Source organism: Rattus norvegicus, chromosome 8 (genome assembly GCF_021556685.1).
Source record: "Rattus norvegicus strain SHRSP/BbbUtx chromosome 8, alternate assembly SHRSP_T2T, whole genome shotgun sequence".
NCBI lineage: Eukaryota > Metazoa > Chordata > Mammalia > Rodentia > Muridae > Rattus > Rattus norvegicus.
This window is the reverse complement of record NC_141541.1, coordinates 121,941,053-121,959,710: the sequence shown is the minus strand read 5'-3', so window position 1 is coordinate 121,959,710 and position 18,658 is coordinate 121,941,053. Positions and strand designations below refer to the sequence as shown.

The window sequence follows — 18,658 nt, the reverse complement described above, 5'->3', positions numbered from 1 at the left end:
CCATGCATCTGCCGGGGTAGCCCCAAACTGGCTGCACGTAGGCCCTGGAAAATTTCTGCTTCCCTTTCTTCTCCGTAGTGGCTGCCACTTTTGGGGGCCTACAGGCTCTTGTGTAGTTTACTCTTCCTTTTTTTCTTTCTTAAAAATTGCTACTAAGGGTTTCCCTGCCCCCACCCCGTATATATTTGAATTACATTTGTTTATTTTAGGGGTTAAGTTGTGTGGAGAGCCTACTTGATGAAGTGTGTTCTGCCCATATGTGGGTCCTGGGGTCAGGCACCGATGGCCAGCAGCACCTCAATCCCTGAGTCCTCCCCTGAGTCTCAACCTTTCAAGTAATCTTCCAACTGTTGAACGATGAGTGAGGGTCCTTTCTCACTCACTGAATGTATGTAGTTCTAGAATTCTGCCTCCCCAGTCTTAGAAATGTCAGGTAGGTAACTGTGAAACGGCCCAAAAATAACTACAAGACTTAAGCTGATCTTATTTTTACGGTTTTGCAAACCCTAAAACTGCATTGTCGTTTAAGGTTTTAATTTAAAATTAAAAAATGCCTTTTTAAAACCGTGGTTCATTAGTTATGAGCGCGCCCAGGCTGTCCTACGCATCTGTAGATTTTATTACCAGCCACTTGGGTGTCACTGCCCCTCCTCCAGCCTTGTCTGTATTCACAATGCATCAGGATTTGCTCCCGTCCGCCGTGACCTGAGTCCGGGCCGCGTTTCGTGTCGGACTCCCTTTGACTCATTTTAGAAGCATTTGGGCTGTCCTGACACCACCTCCTGCTCTGGCCCGGATTTCTTTCCCATATTTGTAAAGTCCTTCCTTGAGTTGCTCTGAGGCCTCGGGGATCTCTCATGCCTGGCATCCTGTAAGCTCTAAGCTCTGTTGCAGGGTGGACTGGGCCAAAGGGTCCGGGAGTTTCCTAACACTTGGACAGTTTCAGCTTGGAGCCCAGTTTTTTTGTTTCCTGTTGTCCAGTCCTCAGGCAGCCTGGTTGCTGAGATTCTGAAGGTTGGAAAGGGTCTCCTGAGGTACAGACAGACCCCGTGTGTTTCCCAGTTGAGAGGGAAGCTGGAGGCAGGCAGAGGAAGTCATTGGACAGGTGGTCCTGGCTCAGAAGCCTGAGGTGTGTTAACCTCCGGGGCTGGAGAGAGCCAGTTGCTTTCACTTCTGGAGAAGCAAGGCTTCCTTTGCTGAGTCCACCTGGTCAACACCCTTTAGAAAGGGGAAGGCCTTAGCCCACTCTATTTCAATGTAAAAGGCACCTTTTGGTGGGAGGTTTTCACACATCCCTTGGGAGGGTGCTGGGGGTGGGTGGGCGGGCGGGCGGGCGGGGTGTGTCTCTTCCCTGGCGGGAGGAGGAAGGGGCTGAGGGAAGGAATGTGGCCAGATTACCCAGCCGGGTAGAATTGCTTTTGGGTGCCCTCACCCCCAATCCCCTACAGAAACTTGCCAGGGATTGCTCCAGATTCATTCAGCTCAACATCCGTCTGTCTGTCTTCTTGCTGGTTATTTGGAATTCTCTTGGGAATTTTTAAGATGTAGCAGATGAGTCTAAAAGGATAGACTTGCTCAAAAGGTGATTGCTCCCAAAGGTTTTAGTCTACAGCATTGGCTAAAAAGTGATTAAAATTAGTTACTTGATCCATTTCTCTGTGAGGTAGTAAGAAAGGGTATCCTAAACCTCCTATCTCTGGACCGCAGGATAAATTACCAATGACTCACAGGCAGCCCTAGTGGGACAGCACATTTCACCCTCCAAGCACTCATGGGGGTGGCAAGTGGGCACAGGAAACAGCATCTCCCTCACTGGCTTTTTCCAACTCCACTCTGGGGATCTAAGTAGTCTTCTGTTAGCCCCTCCTCCAGCTTTCAAGGCTGTCTCCCATCTTTTCCTGGCTACCTGGTCCAAGACTTGTAGTGTTTTGTTATGGGTGGGGTAGCTGGTCCTTGCTAGGCTTAGAGCATCTCTGCTGTGAGGTCCTGAGCACCCCGCAACCTCCTGTCTTCCGAGGGGAGATTTAAGTGTGTTGCCGCGTGTGGCAGAGAATCCAGCTTGCACATTGATTCCTTGTGTCAGCTTCCCCCGCCCCCAGCTCCTCTTTGGAGAAATCAATCCAGCAGACATTTACCGAGGGAGGTAGGAGAGTGGTTGGTTTCCGGAGAGCCTCTTGTCTGTCATCAGGTGAGGGGTATCCAGCCCTTCTCTTCCCCCAGCTCATGGGCTCTTAGGGAAGCTGCTCACTCGGGCAGGCTGACCATACTTTTGGCTTCAATCCTTCCTCCTGTAGCTTCTTCAATCCTTCCTCCTGTAGCTTGCTGGCGTGCCCAGGAGACAGACTGATGGCCTGACAGAGGGCCAGGAAGTACCATACTGCCTCTTGACCTGGCTTCACATGCAGAGTGACCACAGACATCACTCCTTCATTCAGAGCACCAATCCCAGACCAGAGAACCATAGAACATTGTAGATCTGCTGAGACATAGTAACTCCCCCCCTGCCTAAGCCCCCCAGACTGCCTATATGATCCCTGACTTGGTGTCTGGGTTGTGATGTGACTCAGGCTGGAGTTGGAGATGGCACCTGGGTTTGGGGCATCAGACATTCCAGGGGAAGGACAGTGGGCATCGCCTGTGACAGTTTTGTCTGTCGTAATGAGGGAGGGGTACACATTGTTTGGAGGACTCTGGGATGGAGGATTTAGAGATAGAACTGAGCTGCTGCCTCTCCTCTGTTCACACCTGTCCCTCTGGTCCCCAGGTACTACATCTGTACTGCGACACCTGCTCCGTGCCCATCTGCAGAGAGTGCACACTGGGCCGCCATGGCGGCCACAGCTTCGCCTACCTCCAGGACGCCCTACAGGACTCACGGGCACTCACCATCCAGCTGCTGGCCGACGCCCAGCAGGGCCGCCAGGCCATTCAGGTCAGTTACCTATCTCTCGTTGACTCAAGCTTTCTGGTCCCTTCTAAAGGACATGTGGAAGGTGGGGGTAGGCAGGTGTGCTTCCTGGGGTCATGGACTGGAGACCAGAAGGACCTGGGCTACTGAGGTCTCTGGAGGGACCTCCTAGCAGTGTCCAGAAGATGTCAGGTACAGGTTCTGAGTTACCGGGTTACCTTTGCTGGTTGTGCTGTCCCCTGAAGTTAGCGAGCATTGGTTTTCGTTGAGAGAGCAGAGAGCATGGGTACTTGATGTTCCTCAAGCGGTTAGGTATTTGGGACACAGATTGACTAACTGAACGCTGAGACCCGAACACGGGACATTTAGTGTCCGGCGTCTTGGCACTGTCCCTGGGTCCTAAAGTCCTCGGGATCTGAATGTTTGTCCTTTTATGGTCAGGTAGGGACATGCACGACAGTTTGAGAGCCAGTGAAGTTCTGCATTGTTAGGCAATGGTGTGTTACACAGAGTCGAATGATGTTCAGTCTCCCTGCCTGGATTCCACCCCACGAGCGTTTAGGAAGTTGTGGCATGCATGTTTTTGTTTTTGTTTCCCCCCCATGAAGTACAAGATAAGTTTGAAAGGCAAGACACCTATAGGAAGCTCACTGTTTACCTTTTTAACTATTCAGGGTAAAAAATTTTAAGTCTTTGTGTGTGTGTGTGTGTGTGTGTGTGTGTGTGTGTGTGTGTGTGTGTGTGTGTGGTCAGCTACAGAATTAAACATTTAGCCCTTGGCAGGGTTTAAGTTTCTCAGCTGTCAGGTTTGTGTGTGTGGCGTTGGAGAGAAGTCTTCTCTGATTAGATTTATTTGTTTATTTTTTTCCTCCTGATGAGTTAGTTTCAAAGAGTTTATTTCTGCAGTGTCAGGTCTTGCCGTCTATTTTTGAAAAGGTTTTTATTTTATTTCATCTGTATTGCTTGTCTCTGTGTGCAGTGCCCATGGAAGCCAGAAGAGGGCATTGGATTTCCCCTGGAACTGGGAGTTACAGATATTTAAATCTGGGTTTTCTGCGAGACAGAATTGCTCTTAAGCAATGAGCCCTCTCTGCAGACTCTTTTTTTTTTTTTTTTTTGTTCTTTTTTTCCAGAGCTGGGGACCGAACCCAGGGCTTTGCGCTTCCTAGGTAAGCGCTCTACCACTGAGCTAAATCCCCAGCCCCTCTGCAGACTCTTTTTAAAAGAGCTAAACAGCTCAGGGGACTAGTGCCCCTTTACCTGAAACTCTGGAATTCCAGGCAAGCCTTGGCCACATTCGACCCTGTCTCAAGACAAAAACCAAAAGGCCTGTGGAGCGCCCTGTCCTGGGTTATTTTGGCTCCATTGTTTTGCATGTACAACATTATTATGCTCCCACAGATAACGTGCCCAGCGTCTTGTACTGTTTAAAAGTTCCAATTCTCTAAGAAAGACTGTTTTGCCCTGTCTCCTGGATAGCTGCCCCAGCTACTGCCTTTGACCTGAGGCTAAGTAGGAGAGCTGCAGTGACCTGTCCCACCTTCTAGATACATCTTTTTGTAATCTTAAATATTTTCTTCCTCCCCCTGGTGTTTTTAAATCGAGACAAGATCTTTCTATCGACTCTTGACTATTCTGGAACTTGATTTGTAGGCCAGTCTGGTCTCATATTCAGAGGGATCCCCCTGTCTCTGTTGGGATTTAAAGAGGTGTCACCGTATCTGCCCACCTTTCTGTGCATGGAGACAAGAGGACACCAGGGGATGGGATAAAATGAATGCTATGTCTGTTTGTGAGATGGGGTTTCTCCATGTTGTAGTCCTGGCTGCTCTGTAGACCGGCTGGCCTCACTCACAAAGCTTGCCTGCTTCTGCCTCCTGAGGGCAGGGATTAAAGGTGTGAGCTAGTACTACCCACTTTAGACTGTGTATTCTTTGTGCTTCATGGGCTCAGCTACTCTGTGGAGAGAATTGACTTGTCAAGATTTGACCGAGGGGTTGTGAGGTGACTTACAGCTCCATATATATAGTCCCTGCTCCAGGGATCTGACACACCTAAAAAGCTTAAGCCCCACAAATTTGCTGTTGTCTTAGTGAGGCTTTCAGCAAAGAGGAGTAGAGGGGTAGATTTGTGCCCAGCTGTCTAAGCAGAAAAAGTGTTACTTGATGTTAGTGTCCATTGACCGGGAGATCGTGAGGCATGCTGGGTAGAGGATCAGGGTGGCAGGTGGGTGGATGCATTGTGGGTTTGAGGCACATTATGCTAATGGGTACACCTGTGCCAGCTGCGTCCACGCACAGGTGAACGTTTTACCTACCCGATTGGCCTCTGAGTGTTCGTTCCTTCCCTGAGGTGCCAGCATGGTGTGTGGGGTAAAAGGTGAGGTCAGTTGGCTTTCCTGAAGCCATAGCTGCTAAACGAATTTATTTCCCGCATGAACCACAGAAAGTGTTTTTTTTTCCTCCCTCCAAGGACGGAAGGTTGGTGTGGCCCAGTTTTCATAGCATGCAAGTGTTTGCACCTGGGCTGTTGCTGTTTTAGCAAACACAGTTTTCTGTGTTGCTACAATAGGTTGCTTAGGAACCAGGAAGAGGTTATGGTTGTGTGAGCTCCACTGCCGTTTAGCTGCAGGGGACACCAAACGGGTGGGTGGAGTCCTTGTCTCCTGGCATGTCTAAGTCACAAGAGCGCACACACCACACAGTCATTGGGAAAAGGTAGTCGGGGTACAACTGTTGTTGTTTTCACACAGGGTGGTGCTCCTGAGCGCTGGGGGTGCGGGGGTGCGGGTGTCTGCTGTTAGGCGAGACCATACCTTTTGTTTTTCTCTAAGAAATGTTTGGATTTGCACATGGAACGTATGTCTATCCTTTGGTGCCCAAGGCCTGGGAAGATGGGTCAGCACTCACCCACTGATTGGGTCTACTCAGCAGATGTGTGAATGTCTTCTGTTAAGGCTCTCCCTTCTCTCACAGAGGACTCAGGTTCGGTTCCCGCCCCCCTGTATAAGGAGCTACTCAAAGCTCCGGGGAATCCAACTCAATGTCCTGGCCTCTGTAGGCACTGCAGGCATGAGGCTCAGTGGTTAACACTCACTGGAGGGCTGGAGAGATGGCTCAGCGGGTAAGAGCACTGACCGCTCTTCCAGAGGTCCTGAGTTCAATTCCCAGCAACCACATGGTGGCTCACACAACCATCTGTAATGGGATCCAATGCCCTCTTCTGGTGTGTCTGAAGACAGCTACAGTGTACTTACATAATAAATAAATCTTTAAATTAAAAAAAAGAAGAAAAGGGTAGTGGCACACCTTTAATCCTAGCACTCAGAGGCAGAGGTCCAGGAGTTCACCACACAAACACCGATCACAGTTAAACAGGGATAGTTTTGTTGAACGCATACCCCAAGACTGAGCCAGGGTAGCAGCTCAAGTCTGTGCGCTGGACATTTCTTCTGGGACAATATAAAGGCTAAGGACGCCAAAAAGCCCAATGGGCCAAACACAGGCGCTAGAGGTACTGCCCTGACTCAAGCCATTTTAGATAAAACAGTTCCTCCTGACCTTTGATTTGATGGGTCCCACATGAAGTTTATAGTCGTGGGATTTCTCAAGATTGACAAACCTCACACAGTACATAACAGGGTGTGTGGTCATCATGGCCGGCTCTGAGTCAAGTTGTTTTCCAATAACTGCGTCAATGACCGGCAGACATGTTACGGCAACAATATGAAGTAGTTGGCCGGCGTGGAGCAAAATGGCTACAGCTGGGCTGGGGTGGGGCTGGGGGAAGTAGACCTCAGCAGGAGGCAGGTGGAGCTCTATAACTCTTGGATTTGATGACCCGCTCTGCATTCATCTGGATACACACAGGCACATTGACTCATAAACACAATAACACGCCATTCTGTACTGGCTGGTTTCGTGTGTCAACTTGACACAAGCTGGAGTTATCACAGAGAAAGGAGCCTCCCTTGAAGAAATGCCTCCATGAGATCCAGCTGTAAGACACTTTCTCAGTGATCAAGGGGGAAGACCCAGCCCATTGTGGGTGGTGCCGTCCCTGGACTTGGGTGGTCTTGGGTTCTATACCAGAGCAAGCTGAGCAAGGCAGGGGAAGTGAGCCAGTAAGTAGCGTCCCTCCATGGCCTCTGCATCAGCTCCTGCTCCTGACCTGCTTGAGTTCCAGTCCTGACTTCCTTTGGTGGTGAACAGCAATGTGGAAGTGTAAGCTGTGAATAAACCCTTTCCTCCCCAACTTGCTTCTGGGTCATGATGTTTTACGCAGGAATAGAAACCCTGACTAAGACACATTCCTAATATGAGAGGGAGGAGAGGCATTTCGCTATCCCTTGAAAGTATTACATAGTATGGGGGCCCCTCATTATATATATTTATTTGTGCATATTTATATAATCAAATATTTAAATAAATTATTTCACATCCACTTTTCATTTGCTTGCGTGTATGTCTGTGTAAGGGTGTCAGATCTTGAAGTTACAGTTGGTGAGCTGCCCTGTGGGTGCTAGGAATTGAACCCAAGTCCTGGAAGAGCTGTCAGTGCTCTTAACTGCTGAGCCTTCTCTCCATCCAGCCCATTAATTTATATTTTCAAAAGCCCCTAATGAAATTCTTTTCTTTTTTCTTTTTTTTTTTCTTTTCTTTCTCTTTTTCTTCTTTTTTTTTCCGGAGCTGGGGACCGAACCCAGGGCCTTGCGCTTGCTGGGCAAGTGCTCTATCACTGAGCTAAATCCCCAACCCCGAAATTCTTTTCTTTACAGAAAGTTTTCACTGGTGTCTGAGTATAGTGTTTGGGCCAGGCACTGCTGTAGAGTGGGAGGGAGCTTTTGATTTCCATTTAATGGCTTCTAGAACACACACAAGAAGGGGGGGGGGGGGATAGCTCACTGTGGAATCCCAGTCACTGATTGTGCTTCTGTGATTGTTGTGCTGTCACAACGCAGAGCCAAGATTTCTTGTCGCATAAGAAGCCTGGCCTCCCTTTGGAGGTCATCTCCCAATCTACCTGTCCACCGTCCATCAGCAACTTTCACAATTTGATGGTGTTCTTGCCTTTTTTTTTTTTTTTCCTCTTTTTCTTTTTCTTTTTTTCTGGAGCTGGGGACTGAACCCAGGGCCTTGTGCTTGCTAGGCAAGCGCTCTACCACTGAGCTAAGTCCCTAACCCCGGTGTTCTTGCTTTAATAGTTGGAAGCTTTCCCGGCAAGCATATTTTGTTTCGTTTTGTTTTTTCTTTTTTTTTAATAAAGATTTATTCATTTATTATATATAAGTACACCATAGCTGTCATCAGACAACACCAGAAGAGGGCATCGGATCTCTTTACAGATGGTTGTGAGCCACTATGTGGTTGCTGGGATTTGAATTCAGGACCTCTGGAAGAGCAGTCAGTGCTCTTAACCGCTGAGCCATCTCTCTAGCCCTTGTTTTTTCATTTAATCTGTATTGTATTGTATTGTTTTTTGAGACAGGATTTCTCGGTGTAGCTCTGGCTGTTTGTTCTGGAACTTATTCTGTGGACCAGGCTGGCCTTGAACTTACAGCTTTTGAGTGCCGGAATTACAGAAGGGTGTGGGCCACCTTTTTTTTTTTTCTTTAAATCTGACCTGCTCTTCGGGACTTCCTTTGGTGATGAACAGCAATATGGAAGTGTACGCTGAATAAACCCTTTTTAAAAGTCTGAGTCCCCGGATTACCACTGAGTTTGTAGCCTGCCTTGGGAGACTGATATGTCCTTGAACATTAAGATGGCCGTGTAAAGAGAACCCTTGGCCATCAGCCGCTGTGAGGTCCTTTCACTGGGATGAGGATTCAGAGGGAGCTGGTTAGGGTTTCCTTTATGTCTTCTACCACCCCCTCCCCAGAGATGTAATGATTTGGTCATGGATGTGGTTAGAGTTTGTTGTAGTAGTAGTAGTAGTAGTAGTAGTAGTAGTAGTAGTAGTAGAAGAAGAAGAAGAAGAAGAAGAAGAAGAAGAAGAAGAAGAAGAAGAAGAAGAAGAAGAAGAAGATGTTGTTGTTGTTGTTGTTGTTGTTGTGGAGGTCAGAGAACAACTTGAAGGAGTCCATTTTCTTCTTACAACATGCAGGTCCCAGAAATTGAGCTTGACAGAGAACCAAGTTTGCCCATTCATTGCTTATAGTTGTTGGTGATAGTGGTCCGTCCTTTCTTTCTTTCCTTCCTTCCTTCCTTCCTTCCTTCCTTCCTTCCTTCCTTCCTTCCTTCCTTTCTTTCTCTCTCTCTCTCTCTCTTTCTCTTTCTTTCTCTCTCTCTTTCTTTCTTTCCTTGTTTTTTGTTTTGAAGTTTAAAGATTTATTTATTTATTATATATAAGTACACTGTAGCTGTCTTCAGACACACCAGAAGAGGGCATTGGATCTCATTACAGATGGTTGTGAGCCACCATGTGGTTGCTGGGATTTGAACTCAGGACCTCTGGAAGAGCAGTCAGTGCTTCTAACCACTAAGCCATCTCTCCAGCCCTGTTTTGAAGTTTAAAATAAAGTTCAAAATATTATGTTGGTGTTTTGCCTGGAGAGCCATGTGAATGCTCGGTGCCCCTAGAAGCAGAAGGTGGCATTGAACCCTGGAACTGGAGTTGCATATGATCTTCAGATTGTCGTAGGGGTGTCCTATACCCAGTGCCAGAGTCTTTGAGCAGCCAAGTTCCTGGCTGTATCTTGGAAACAGGTTTCATCCCAGCCTCTAACCCACACAGAGTGGCTGCCGCTCAGGAGGAGTGCGAAGTTGACCTGGGCTGGTTTCCCATCTTGTCCGCCAACCAACGATGCCTTTTAACATTTGAAAATGTCCAAGTTAGGTTCTTCTCGTTATACTCAAAACTGTCTAGCCCCAGGCCCACTTCTGGCCTACGGGAACACTGCATCTTTTGGTGCACAGACAGACACGCAGACAAACACTTGTACACAAAATTAAAATAAAGATGTGTTTTTAAAATAAAATGCTCTGTGGAGTGGAGATACCAGGCTGTTAACCCTGCCTCGGTGACCTATGTTCTGTCACTTTCCCTGGCCCCAGTGCCCTGCAGATGCAGTACCTGCTAGGATGTAGTACCTGCTAGGATGTGACCAGGACCAGGACAGGCTCATTGACACAGAGTCCTCTTTATCCTTAGGAATGCGGTGCCCCTCACTCAGACACTTTGGTCATTGACTGTTCAGGGGCCTTTATGTCTCTTCTACCTTTCGGAAGAAACAGATATTCCAGTACAATTGGCGATAGACACAGAGGTCTCTAGGGACGGGGTAGGACACACAAATGAATAAATTTGGTTAGAAGAGAGAGAGAGAGAGCCCCCACTTGTCCACACCCCTGTGAAAGCGAGAGATATTTCTCCTGCCCTCCACTGGTCTTGCTTGTCAGGAGAGTTGCTGAACATGGCCTTTGCGTAGTGTGTTGACCACTTTTGTGTCAACCTGGCATAAGCTGGAGTCCCTGAGAGAGCAAGAGAGAAGCCTTAATTGAGAGAATGCCTACGGCAGACCAGCCTGTTGACTAGCCAGTGGTGTGGCCTCTCCTTCCCAGGTTGCCTCTGTTGTCCTCATGGTTTTTATCGAGCCCTGAAAATCCTCAGGCACAGCTGTTAGATTTTTGAGAACTCACTTTAAAGATGACTGGCATAAAAAGTGGTATCGCATTCACATAAAACGTTTTGAGTTACTAAACCGGCATCCGGTCCATGTCGTTTCATTAGGTAAGTTTGTGTGTAGGGAAATGCTTGCACCACCGCCGTCATGGAGGGAGGTGAGGAAGGACAGTTTTATGTGTTCTTCCACCGCCTGGGTTGTCACTTGTTGGCTGGCCCCTGCTTTGCATATTTAGAAAGGGGTTTGTCTTCCCTTCCTGCTTCCCTTTTCTTCCTCCTTCTCTTCCCCACTTCCTGCTCTTCCTCCTTGTCCTCATTCTTGTTCTGGGACAGCCAGGGCTACACAGAGAGACCCTGCCCTGTCTGGAAATGGAACTGTAGCATGATTGGCTTGTGTGAGACACTCGGCTTGTGTGTGTCTTTGTGACCCTTCGGAAGAGAGGGGATTGATGGGGCTCCCGCAGGGTCTGGATGTAGCTCTGGCTGTCCTGGAACTCTATAAAGACCAGGCTAGCCTTGAACTCGGGGATCCACCTGCCTCTGCCTCTAAATGAGCACAAGGATTAAAGGCGTGCACCACCACACTTGGCAAGGGAAACTCTTGGTGTGTGTGTTGCTTGAGCCAAGAAGCTCCAAATCATACATCCTAGACACAGGGACCTCTCAGAACGTGCGTTAGAAACACAGACCGCATAGAAGTCAATACAAGTTAGGAGAACCCTGAAGGGACCTGCACTTACGTGCTCATACTCACGTGAATGAACGCACACATACACACATTTAGTTAAAAGTAACGTCTTAGGGTTTTACTGCTGTGAACAGACACCGTGACCAAGAAAAGTCTTAGCAAGAACAACATTTCATTGGGGCTGGCTTACAGGTTCAGAGGTTCAGTCCAGTATCATCAAGGTGGGAGCATGCAGCATCCAGGCAGGCATGGTGCGGGAGGAGCTGAGCCTTCTTCAGTTGAAGGCTGCTAGCAGAATACTGACTTCCAGGCAGCTAGGAGGAGGTTCCAGCCCACGCCCACAGGGACACACCCACGCCCACAGGGACACACCCACGCCCACAGGGACACACCTTTTAATAGTGCCACTCTGGGCAGAGCACACACAAACCATCACAAGCAGTCAAAGATTAATACGGAGAGACTGGAGATGGCTTTTGCTGCTCTTGCAGTGGACCCGGATTCAAGCCGCAGAGCCCATGTTCACAGTCGTCTGTAACTCCAGATCTAAGGATCCGATACCTTCCTCTGACCTTTGCTGGCCTCAGGCACACACGTGATTCCTAGGCAGACATTCAGGCAGAATAAACCTGGAAGAAAGAATTGAAACCTGTGGTTTACAGAAGATTCAGATGGGACGGTCAGTTGAAGGAAGGCACCCCAAGCCATGGGCAGCCATAGGCACCCGGTCCACTGAGAACCAGAGAGAGTTGGGGTTGCCAGGCAGCCCCTCGAAGCCAGTGGGTGCTGACGGTGCACTGTAGTTGTGGCTCACACAGCACTGATGTGTCCCTTCTAATCCAGTCAAGGAGGTAGCATGTAGGCGTCCCAGTCGTGCCTGACAGAGTAAGTAGAGAGTCCTGGCCTTCCTGGCATGGAAGAGGGTTTGTAAGAGGTAAGGCACGCCATGGATTGTCCACTTGGAGAAGCTGCTGTGACGTGTAGACCCTGTAGCACCAGTAGATAAGTGATTTCTCCAGAGAGGGAGGAAGTGTGGGTGCCCGTTTGCGGGGATGAGAATTCTACGCTGTCGGTTGCACTCCAGGTATGAATGTGGCCACCGCTGGTGATAGTTTCTGTTCTCAGATTTTGCTACAAAATAAAAAGAAGTTTGAGTTGGAGACAGGTGGCACGGCTCAGTGGGAAAAACTTTTTGCCAAGCCCAATGGCTTAGTTCCATCACTGGGACCCATGTGATAAAGAGGCTGCTGAAGAGTGTACTTGGATCTCTACCTCAGACCTCTACATGTATGCCTGGTTCATTCATGTGGACACCACACACACACACCCCACACACGTAAATAAGTAAATGGGTGTAATTAAAAAACCACACTCCACATATCTATTTTTTTATATATGTCATTTACCAGTCAAGAGTCCAACCACGAACAGCAGCCATGTTTGACTCTGGCAGAAGCTTGGCTCTTTGCATGTTTGTCTCGGGTTTCTGACCGACCAAGGTTTGAGAGGATTGTGGTAATTGCCTGCTTAGACCTAGTAGGAGCTGAGATTTGAACCTGGGTTACTTCATCAAATACCTCACTAGCCTGAGGTGCTGAGGCCCTCTATCTACCATTTGTACCACACCCCGTATCCTGCCCAGGCGGGTGTCTGTCCACTGCATCTCATTGGTTCAGCTCGATCTATGCCTTACGCTTTCTGTACCTACAGGATAGGATCATCTGCTCTGAGATGGGTTCCTCTGACAGTCAGGTCAGAATCCCGATCTCCGTCCTCAGTGTCTCAAAGAAATCCTTTTCGGCCTTTTTGAGACACTTCATGTAATATTAACGAACACACCAGGCCTTCTGTCCAAGTTAATTTTTTATGAACAATATGTCTGATTAAGCTGCCTGACGTACGGTGGCTGGTACCCGTTAGATGTGGGGCCCCCCAACTACAGGGCTTGGTTGAGGATTTTCTTAGGTGATACTCCCAGAGTGCACATGTCTTAGTCGGCTTAGGAGAGGTTGCTGGAAACGCATGGGGTGGAGAGACCACCTTTCCCTGCACCCCCAAGAGGGACCTCCCTGGCCTGTAGGATTTCCTTCAGGTATGGGGGAGCAAGTCCAGCAGACTCAGAGCTACTTTGCATCTGAGTAAATGTCCCACACAAACCTAGCTGCAGGGGCGACCACTTCTGAGACAAAGCCACTCGGCCTTTGCCAGCAACTCTCAGTTACACATCAGCGGGTGCCAGCGAGCGCGAGAGCCCTGCAGGTCTGTCGGAAGCTGCTGTGCGTTGAGGTAAGAAGTGATGTCCCTTCCAACGCCTCAAGGTTTTGCTTGCTTTTCCAGCTGAGCATTGAGCAGGCGCAGACTGTGGCAGAACAAGTGGAGATGAAGGCCAAGGTGGTCCAGTCGGAGGTCAAGGCCGTCACGGCGAGACACAAGAAAGCTCTGGAGGAGCGTGAGTGCGAGCTGCTGTGGAAGGTAATGGGCTTGGGCTACTATTTCAGCTTCCTCAGACTGCTCCCTCAGGCCTGGCCTGTGTAAGAACTCCAACCTCACTTCGGGATCTGAGAGGCCCAAGCTCTAAGTTTAGAAAGAGTTGGTAATTTTCCAGAAAGTTTGAGGTTGGGGGGGGGGGGTGTCCCTGGAATGCTGGGTGTCACTCATGGAGCAAAACAACAAGAAATCCTTTCAGAAGTTCCCGGGGAGCCAGGAAGGGCCGAGGCTCAGGTTTTCTGTTGTGCACTCTGAAAAGGAGGCCAGCCAGAGGGAGACAATCAAGACTCTTGTTAGCAGAGGGCTGGGTAGGAAATAGTCCTTATTTTGGGTGTCCTGGCTGGTTGCACTTCTTGACCCCACGTGGTAAAGCCTCCCTGTGTGTGTGTGTGTGTGTGTCTGTCTGTCTGTCTGTCTGTCTGTCTGTGTTTGTGTGTGTCTGCATGTCTGTGTGTCTGTCCGTCCGTGTCCATCCCTGTCCTTCCTGTTGAAGTCAGGGAAGATAGCCTAGCATACCGATGGGCTTTCAGATAGCAGTCAGCTTCCGGAAGACTCCTACCCTATAACCAGCACCTTAGCCTTTCTGGTTCTATGTCCTTCTCGAAGCCGTGACTACCTTTGGGCTGGCACTCAACCCGATTCTTTGGCTGTTCTGATGAACACAGGGTTGCAAACTCCTTTGTTAAGAGAGCCCTCCTGTTGGGTGGCTTGTTTTTTGATCTAGTACTGTGGTAGAGATAGCTTCTTAGTCGGTGTCTCCCCGCCCCTCCCCCTCATTGTCCCCACCAAAAATACCCTTAAGATTGAAATTTTTAAAAATTTGCGTGGGTGGGCTGGAGAGAGGGCTCAGTGGCTAAGAGCGCTGACTGCTCTTCCAGAGGTCCCGAGTTCAAATCTTAGCAACTGCGTGGTGGATCGCAGCCATCTGTAATGAGATGGCGCCCTCTTCTGGTGTGTCTGAAGACAGCTACACTGTACTCATAATAAATAAATTAATATTAATTAATTAATCTTTTAAAATTGCGTGGGTGCCGTAAGGGTATAGATCCCTCCAAAACTTGAGTCTCATGCCTTTTAGGTAACTGCACCTGTGAAGCCCAGAGCAGGTGGGTTTCTGTGCGTTCAAGGACAACCTGGTGTTTTAAATAGTGAGTTTCAGACCAGTCAAGGCTACATGATTAGACCCTACTCCCAGGACCCCACCCCAACGAAATGAGAAACAAAGTAGAAAGAGAACGGGAACTTACTGCTTTTCCAGGGGTGCAGAGTCAATCTTCGCTTCCCAGGAATCTCGCAGTTCTGTCCTCTGGGTACCTGTACTCAGACACACGCGTTAAATTAATTAAATTTGTTTATTTTTAAATCCAGACCTCAGAAAAGTTGGCTCTGTTTCCATAGTTGACTTTCTGTAGCTCTCAGCTCAGGAGCACCAAGAAGCATGGGAATTGATTTTTTTTTTTTTTTTTTTTTTTTTTTTACTTCAGGGGGTGGGGTGACTTACTTAAGACGGCTGACTGTCAGGGTCTGAGTGCAGAAAAGAGAAAGGAGGAGATGGTTCTGTTTCACTGTGGGTAGTCATCTATTCCCACGCACACCCCGGATATGGGGTGGGGGGGGCTTCCTCGCACGCTGCTCTCCGGGCTTGGTCCTCAGTTTCTGTCTGTTCCCTCTCCCCCACAGGTGGAGAAGATCCGGCAGGTGAAGGCTAAGTCTCTCTACCTGCAGGTGGAGAAGCTGCGGCAGAATCTCAACAAGCTGGAGAGCACCATCAGCGCCGTCCAGCAGGTCCTAGAAGAGGGCCGAGCCCTGGACATCCTGCTGGCCCGAGACCGGATGCTGGCTCAGGTGCAGGAGCTCAAGACCATCCGGGGCCTCCTGCAGCCCCAGGAAGATGACCGAGTTATGTTCACACCCCCCGACCAGGCCCTGTACCTTGCCCTCAAGTCTTTTGGCTTTGTCAGCAGTGGGGCCTTTGCCCCACTCACGAAGGCCGCGGGAGATGGCATCAAGCGAGCCCTTCAGGGAAAGGTGGCCTCCTTCACTGTCATGGGCTATGACCACAATGGTGAGCCCCGCCTCTCAGGAGGTGACCTGATGTCGGTGGTGGTCCTTGGCCCTGATGGAAACCTGTTTGGTGCAGAAGTGAGCGACCAGCAGAATGGGACCTACGTCGTGAGCTACAGGCCCCAGCTTGAGGGTGAACACTTGGTATCAGTGACGCTGTATAACCAGCACATCGAGAACAGCCCCTTCAAGGTAGTGGTCAAGTCGGGCCGCAGCTATGTGGGCATCGGGCTCCCAGTGTTGAGCTTTGGCAGCGAGGGTGATGGCGAGGGTAAGCTCTGCAGGCCCTGGGGCGTGAGTGTGGATAAGGAGGGCTACATCATCGTGGCTGACCGCAGCAATAACAGAATTCAGGTGTTTAAGCCCTGTGGGTCTTTCCACCACAAGTTTGGTACCCTAGGATCTCGGCCCGGGCAGTTTGACCGACCGGCGGGGGTGGCCTGCGACGCCTCCCGCAGGATCGTGGTGGCCGACAAAGACAATCATCGCATCCAGATCTTCACCTTCGAGGGCCAGTTCCTTCTGAAGTTTGGCGAGAAAGGAACCAAGAATGGGCAGTTTAACTACCCGTGGGATGTAGCGGTCAACTCTGAGGGCAAGATCCTGGTTTCAGACACCCGAAACCACCGCATCCAGCTGTTCGGACCCGACGGCGTCTTCCTGAATAAGTATGGCTTCGAGGGATCTCTCTGGAAGCACTTCGACTCCCCACGGGGCGTGGCTTTCAACCATGAAGGTCACCTGGTAGTCACTGATTTCAACAACCATCGGCTCCTGGTTATCCACCCCGATTGCCAGTCTGCCCGCTTCCTGGGCTCTGAGGGCACTGGCAATGGGCAGTTCCTGCGACCACAGGGTGTGGCTGTAGACCAGGAAGGGCGAATCATTGTCGCCGATTCCAGAAATCACCGTGTGCAGATGTTTGAGGCCAACGGCAGCTTCCTGTGCAAGTTCGGTGCTCAAGGCAGCGGCTTCGGGCAGATGGACCGCCCCTCAGGTATCGCGGTCACCCCGGAAGGATTGATCGTCGTGGTGGACTTTGGCAACAATCGAATCCTCATCTTCTAATTTCTGTGTCTTCTGGGTTTTTCTGTGTTCAGGGTGCGCGTGTGTGTCTCGTTTTTGAATTTCAAAGAAGAAATCATCTCAGGGATATTTGGGTTCCCCCCCCCCTTTATTTTTGTTATTATTTTTTTAAAGAACAAAAGTACAACATCGCCTAAGTCCTACCTCAGCTTCCCCCCACCCCCTTTTTTTTTTTTTTTTTTTTTTTTTTACAGATGAATGTAATTCTCTTTTGTGCAGGGATTGAACCTGTGAAGTGATAATTTCTATCTACCTCAAATCTTTGCATTTCCTTCAAGAGCATCCCTCTGTGCTCCCCGTTGAGTCCACATCCCCTTCCCTCACGAAGGCGTGGGAGGCACAAGCCAGTGGTCCTGCAACCTTGAGGGCACTGGAAGCATATGGTGGGGGGTGCATTTTGTGGATTGAGCCAAGGAAACCCAAAAACTACTAAGTGAAGAGGAGACTTATAAGATGTCGGAAGATAGGACTTAAAATTCCTAACTGTAGTGCATTTGTGTTCTTGAGAATACTGTGTTTGTCTATGTGGGGTTAGGTTGTGCTTTGGTCTTTTATTTAGGGGAAAAAAGACTGTTTTATCGATGCAACAGAGCTTTCTACTCAGTGTGTCTAACATCCTCATCCCTAGGAGATATGGTTGTGGCTTGCTAGCCTAGAAAAGCAGACCATTCATGTTTTCGGGTGTCTCCCCTTTGTATCTGTAAGGAAGGGTGTGTGTGCGTGCGTGCGCACGCGTACACCCACACGCACAATTTTGTGTTTCAAAGCAGTCTTTGCTTCAGGAGACAAGCTGGACTTGACACGTGACATCCTAAGCAAACTTCTTCCCGGTTTGCTGAGTGTACATTTAGCTCAGGACTCTCAGTTGAAAGTGTTCTCAAAAGTTAAGTGTCTTGTGTTTTTTGTTGTTTGTTATAAAGACTTAGGTATAAGGAATTTAAGTTAACCTTGTTCTCAGAGAGAGGGGCTTTTCAGATGTGGACCAGGGTGCCACAGAATTGGGGGTGCTGGAGAAGTGAAGCACCCCCACATCAGGGATGGTTCAGGAGGGCGGGGGTGGGGTGGGAGGACCTTGTCCCCATGAAAGAGGGTGTGGTGTGGTAGGCAAAGGGATAGCTTTTATTTGAGAAGCACAATTTTTTTTTTCCAGCTTTGGAAGTTCAGGGAATATAGAAGAATGTCTGAGTGACAGGTAGGAGCACCTCGTTCCCTAACCCCTTGGCTCAGGCCTCTTTCTCAGGACTTTCCTTGTGTCTGAGTGGAGTCAGACCTCAAGGTTAACACAAACCCCCATTCCTCCCCTGAGGGCCTTTGAATGTAAAGGATTTACAAACCAAACTACCCCAACAGGAAGTGTAGGACACAGTATATGTTTCTTTTTTAAACCTGTACCAAAGAATAGAAACTTGGGGGTGTGTGGCTCCCATCCCACTGAGGGCTGATTTATTGTAAGCCACAGGATGGGTCTTCTTGGCATTTATCTGTCTGAGAATGAGGACCCACCGTGGTCCTCTGTACTCTCCTCACTACTAAGATCAGACCAGATTTGAGAGAGGCTCTCATGTCACTGGCTAAGGACAGAAAACTGCCTGAAACACACCAGAAGCTCTGTTTCTGCGCACAATGGAGGGGGCAGAAACTTCCCAGAGGAAGAGGCAGTGGGGAACTGGGGCGTTTCGTGTGCTTTCGTAAACTATGAAGTTCATTCACATGACTTTCAGGATTTCACAGTGATCTAAGTGGGGCGGCGGGTGCTAGGGTCTCCTCAGCCAGGAGAATGGTACATAATGGAGGAATCCCAA

The 18,658-nt window shown here is 49.2% G+C and overlaps 1 protein-coding gene across 2 annotated transcripts in view; it reads left to right on the top strand.

Annotated features, from left to right (window-relative positions):
* The window catches only part of Trim71 (tripartite motif containing 71), a 51,686-nt gene extending 34,679 nt beyond the window's left edge, over nucleotides 1-17,007 (top strand). Inside the window, exons 1-4 of one of the 2 annotated variants that reach the window (XM_087561556.1) lie at nucleotides 829-1,034; nucleotides 2,765-2,932; nucleotides 13,557-13,691; nucleotides 15,387-17,007. In XM_087561556.1, the coding sequence (XP_087417682.1) occupies nucleotides 13,599-13,691; nucleotides 15,387-16,838 (1,545 nt within the window). In that variant the 5' untranslated portion in view covers nucleotides 829-1,034; nucleotides 2,765-2,932; nucleotides 13,557-13,598 and the 3' untranslated portion in view covers nucleotides 16,839-17,007. Of the gene's footprint in view, nucleotides 1-828; nucleotides 1,035-2,764; nucleotides 2,933-13,556; nucleotides 13,692-15,386 lie in introns of those variants that run through there. The other variant, NM_001191801.1, reaches the window with a different exon arrangement.
* Nucleotides 17,008-18,658: the final 1,651 nt, after the last annotated feature.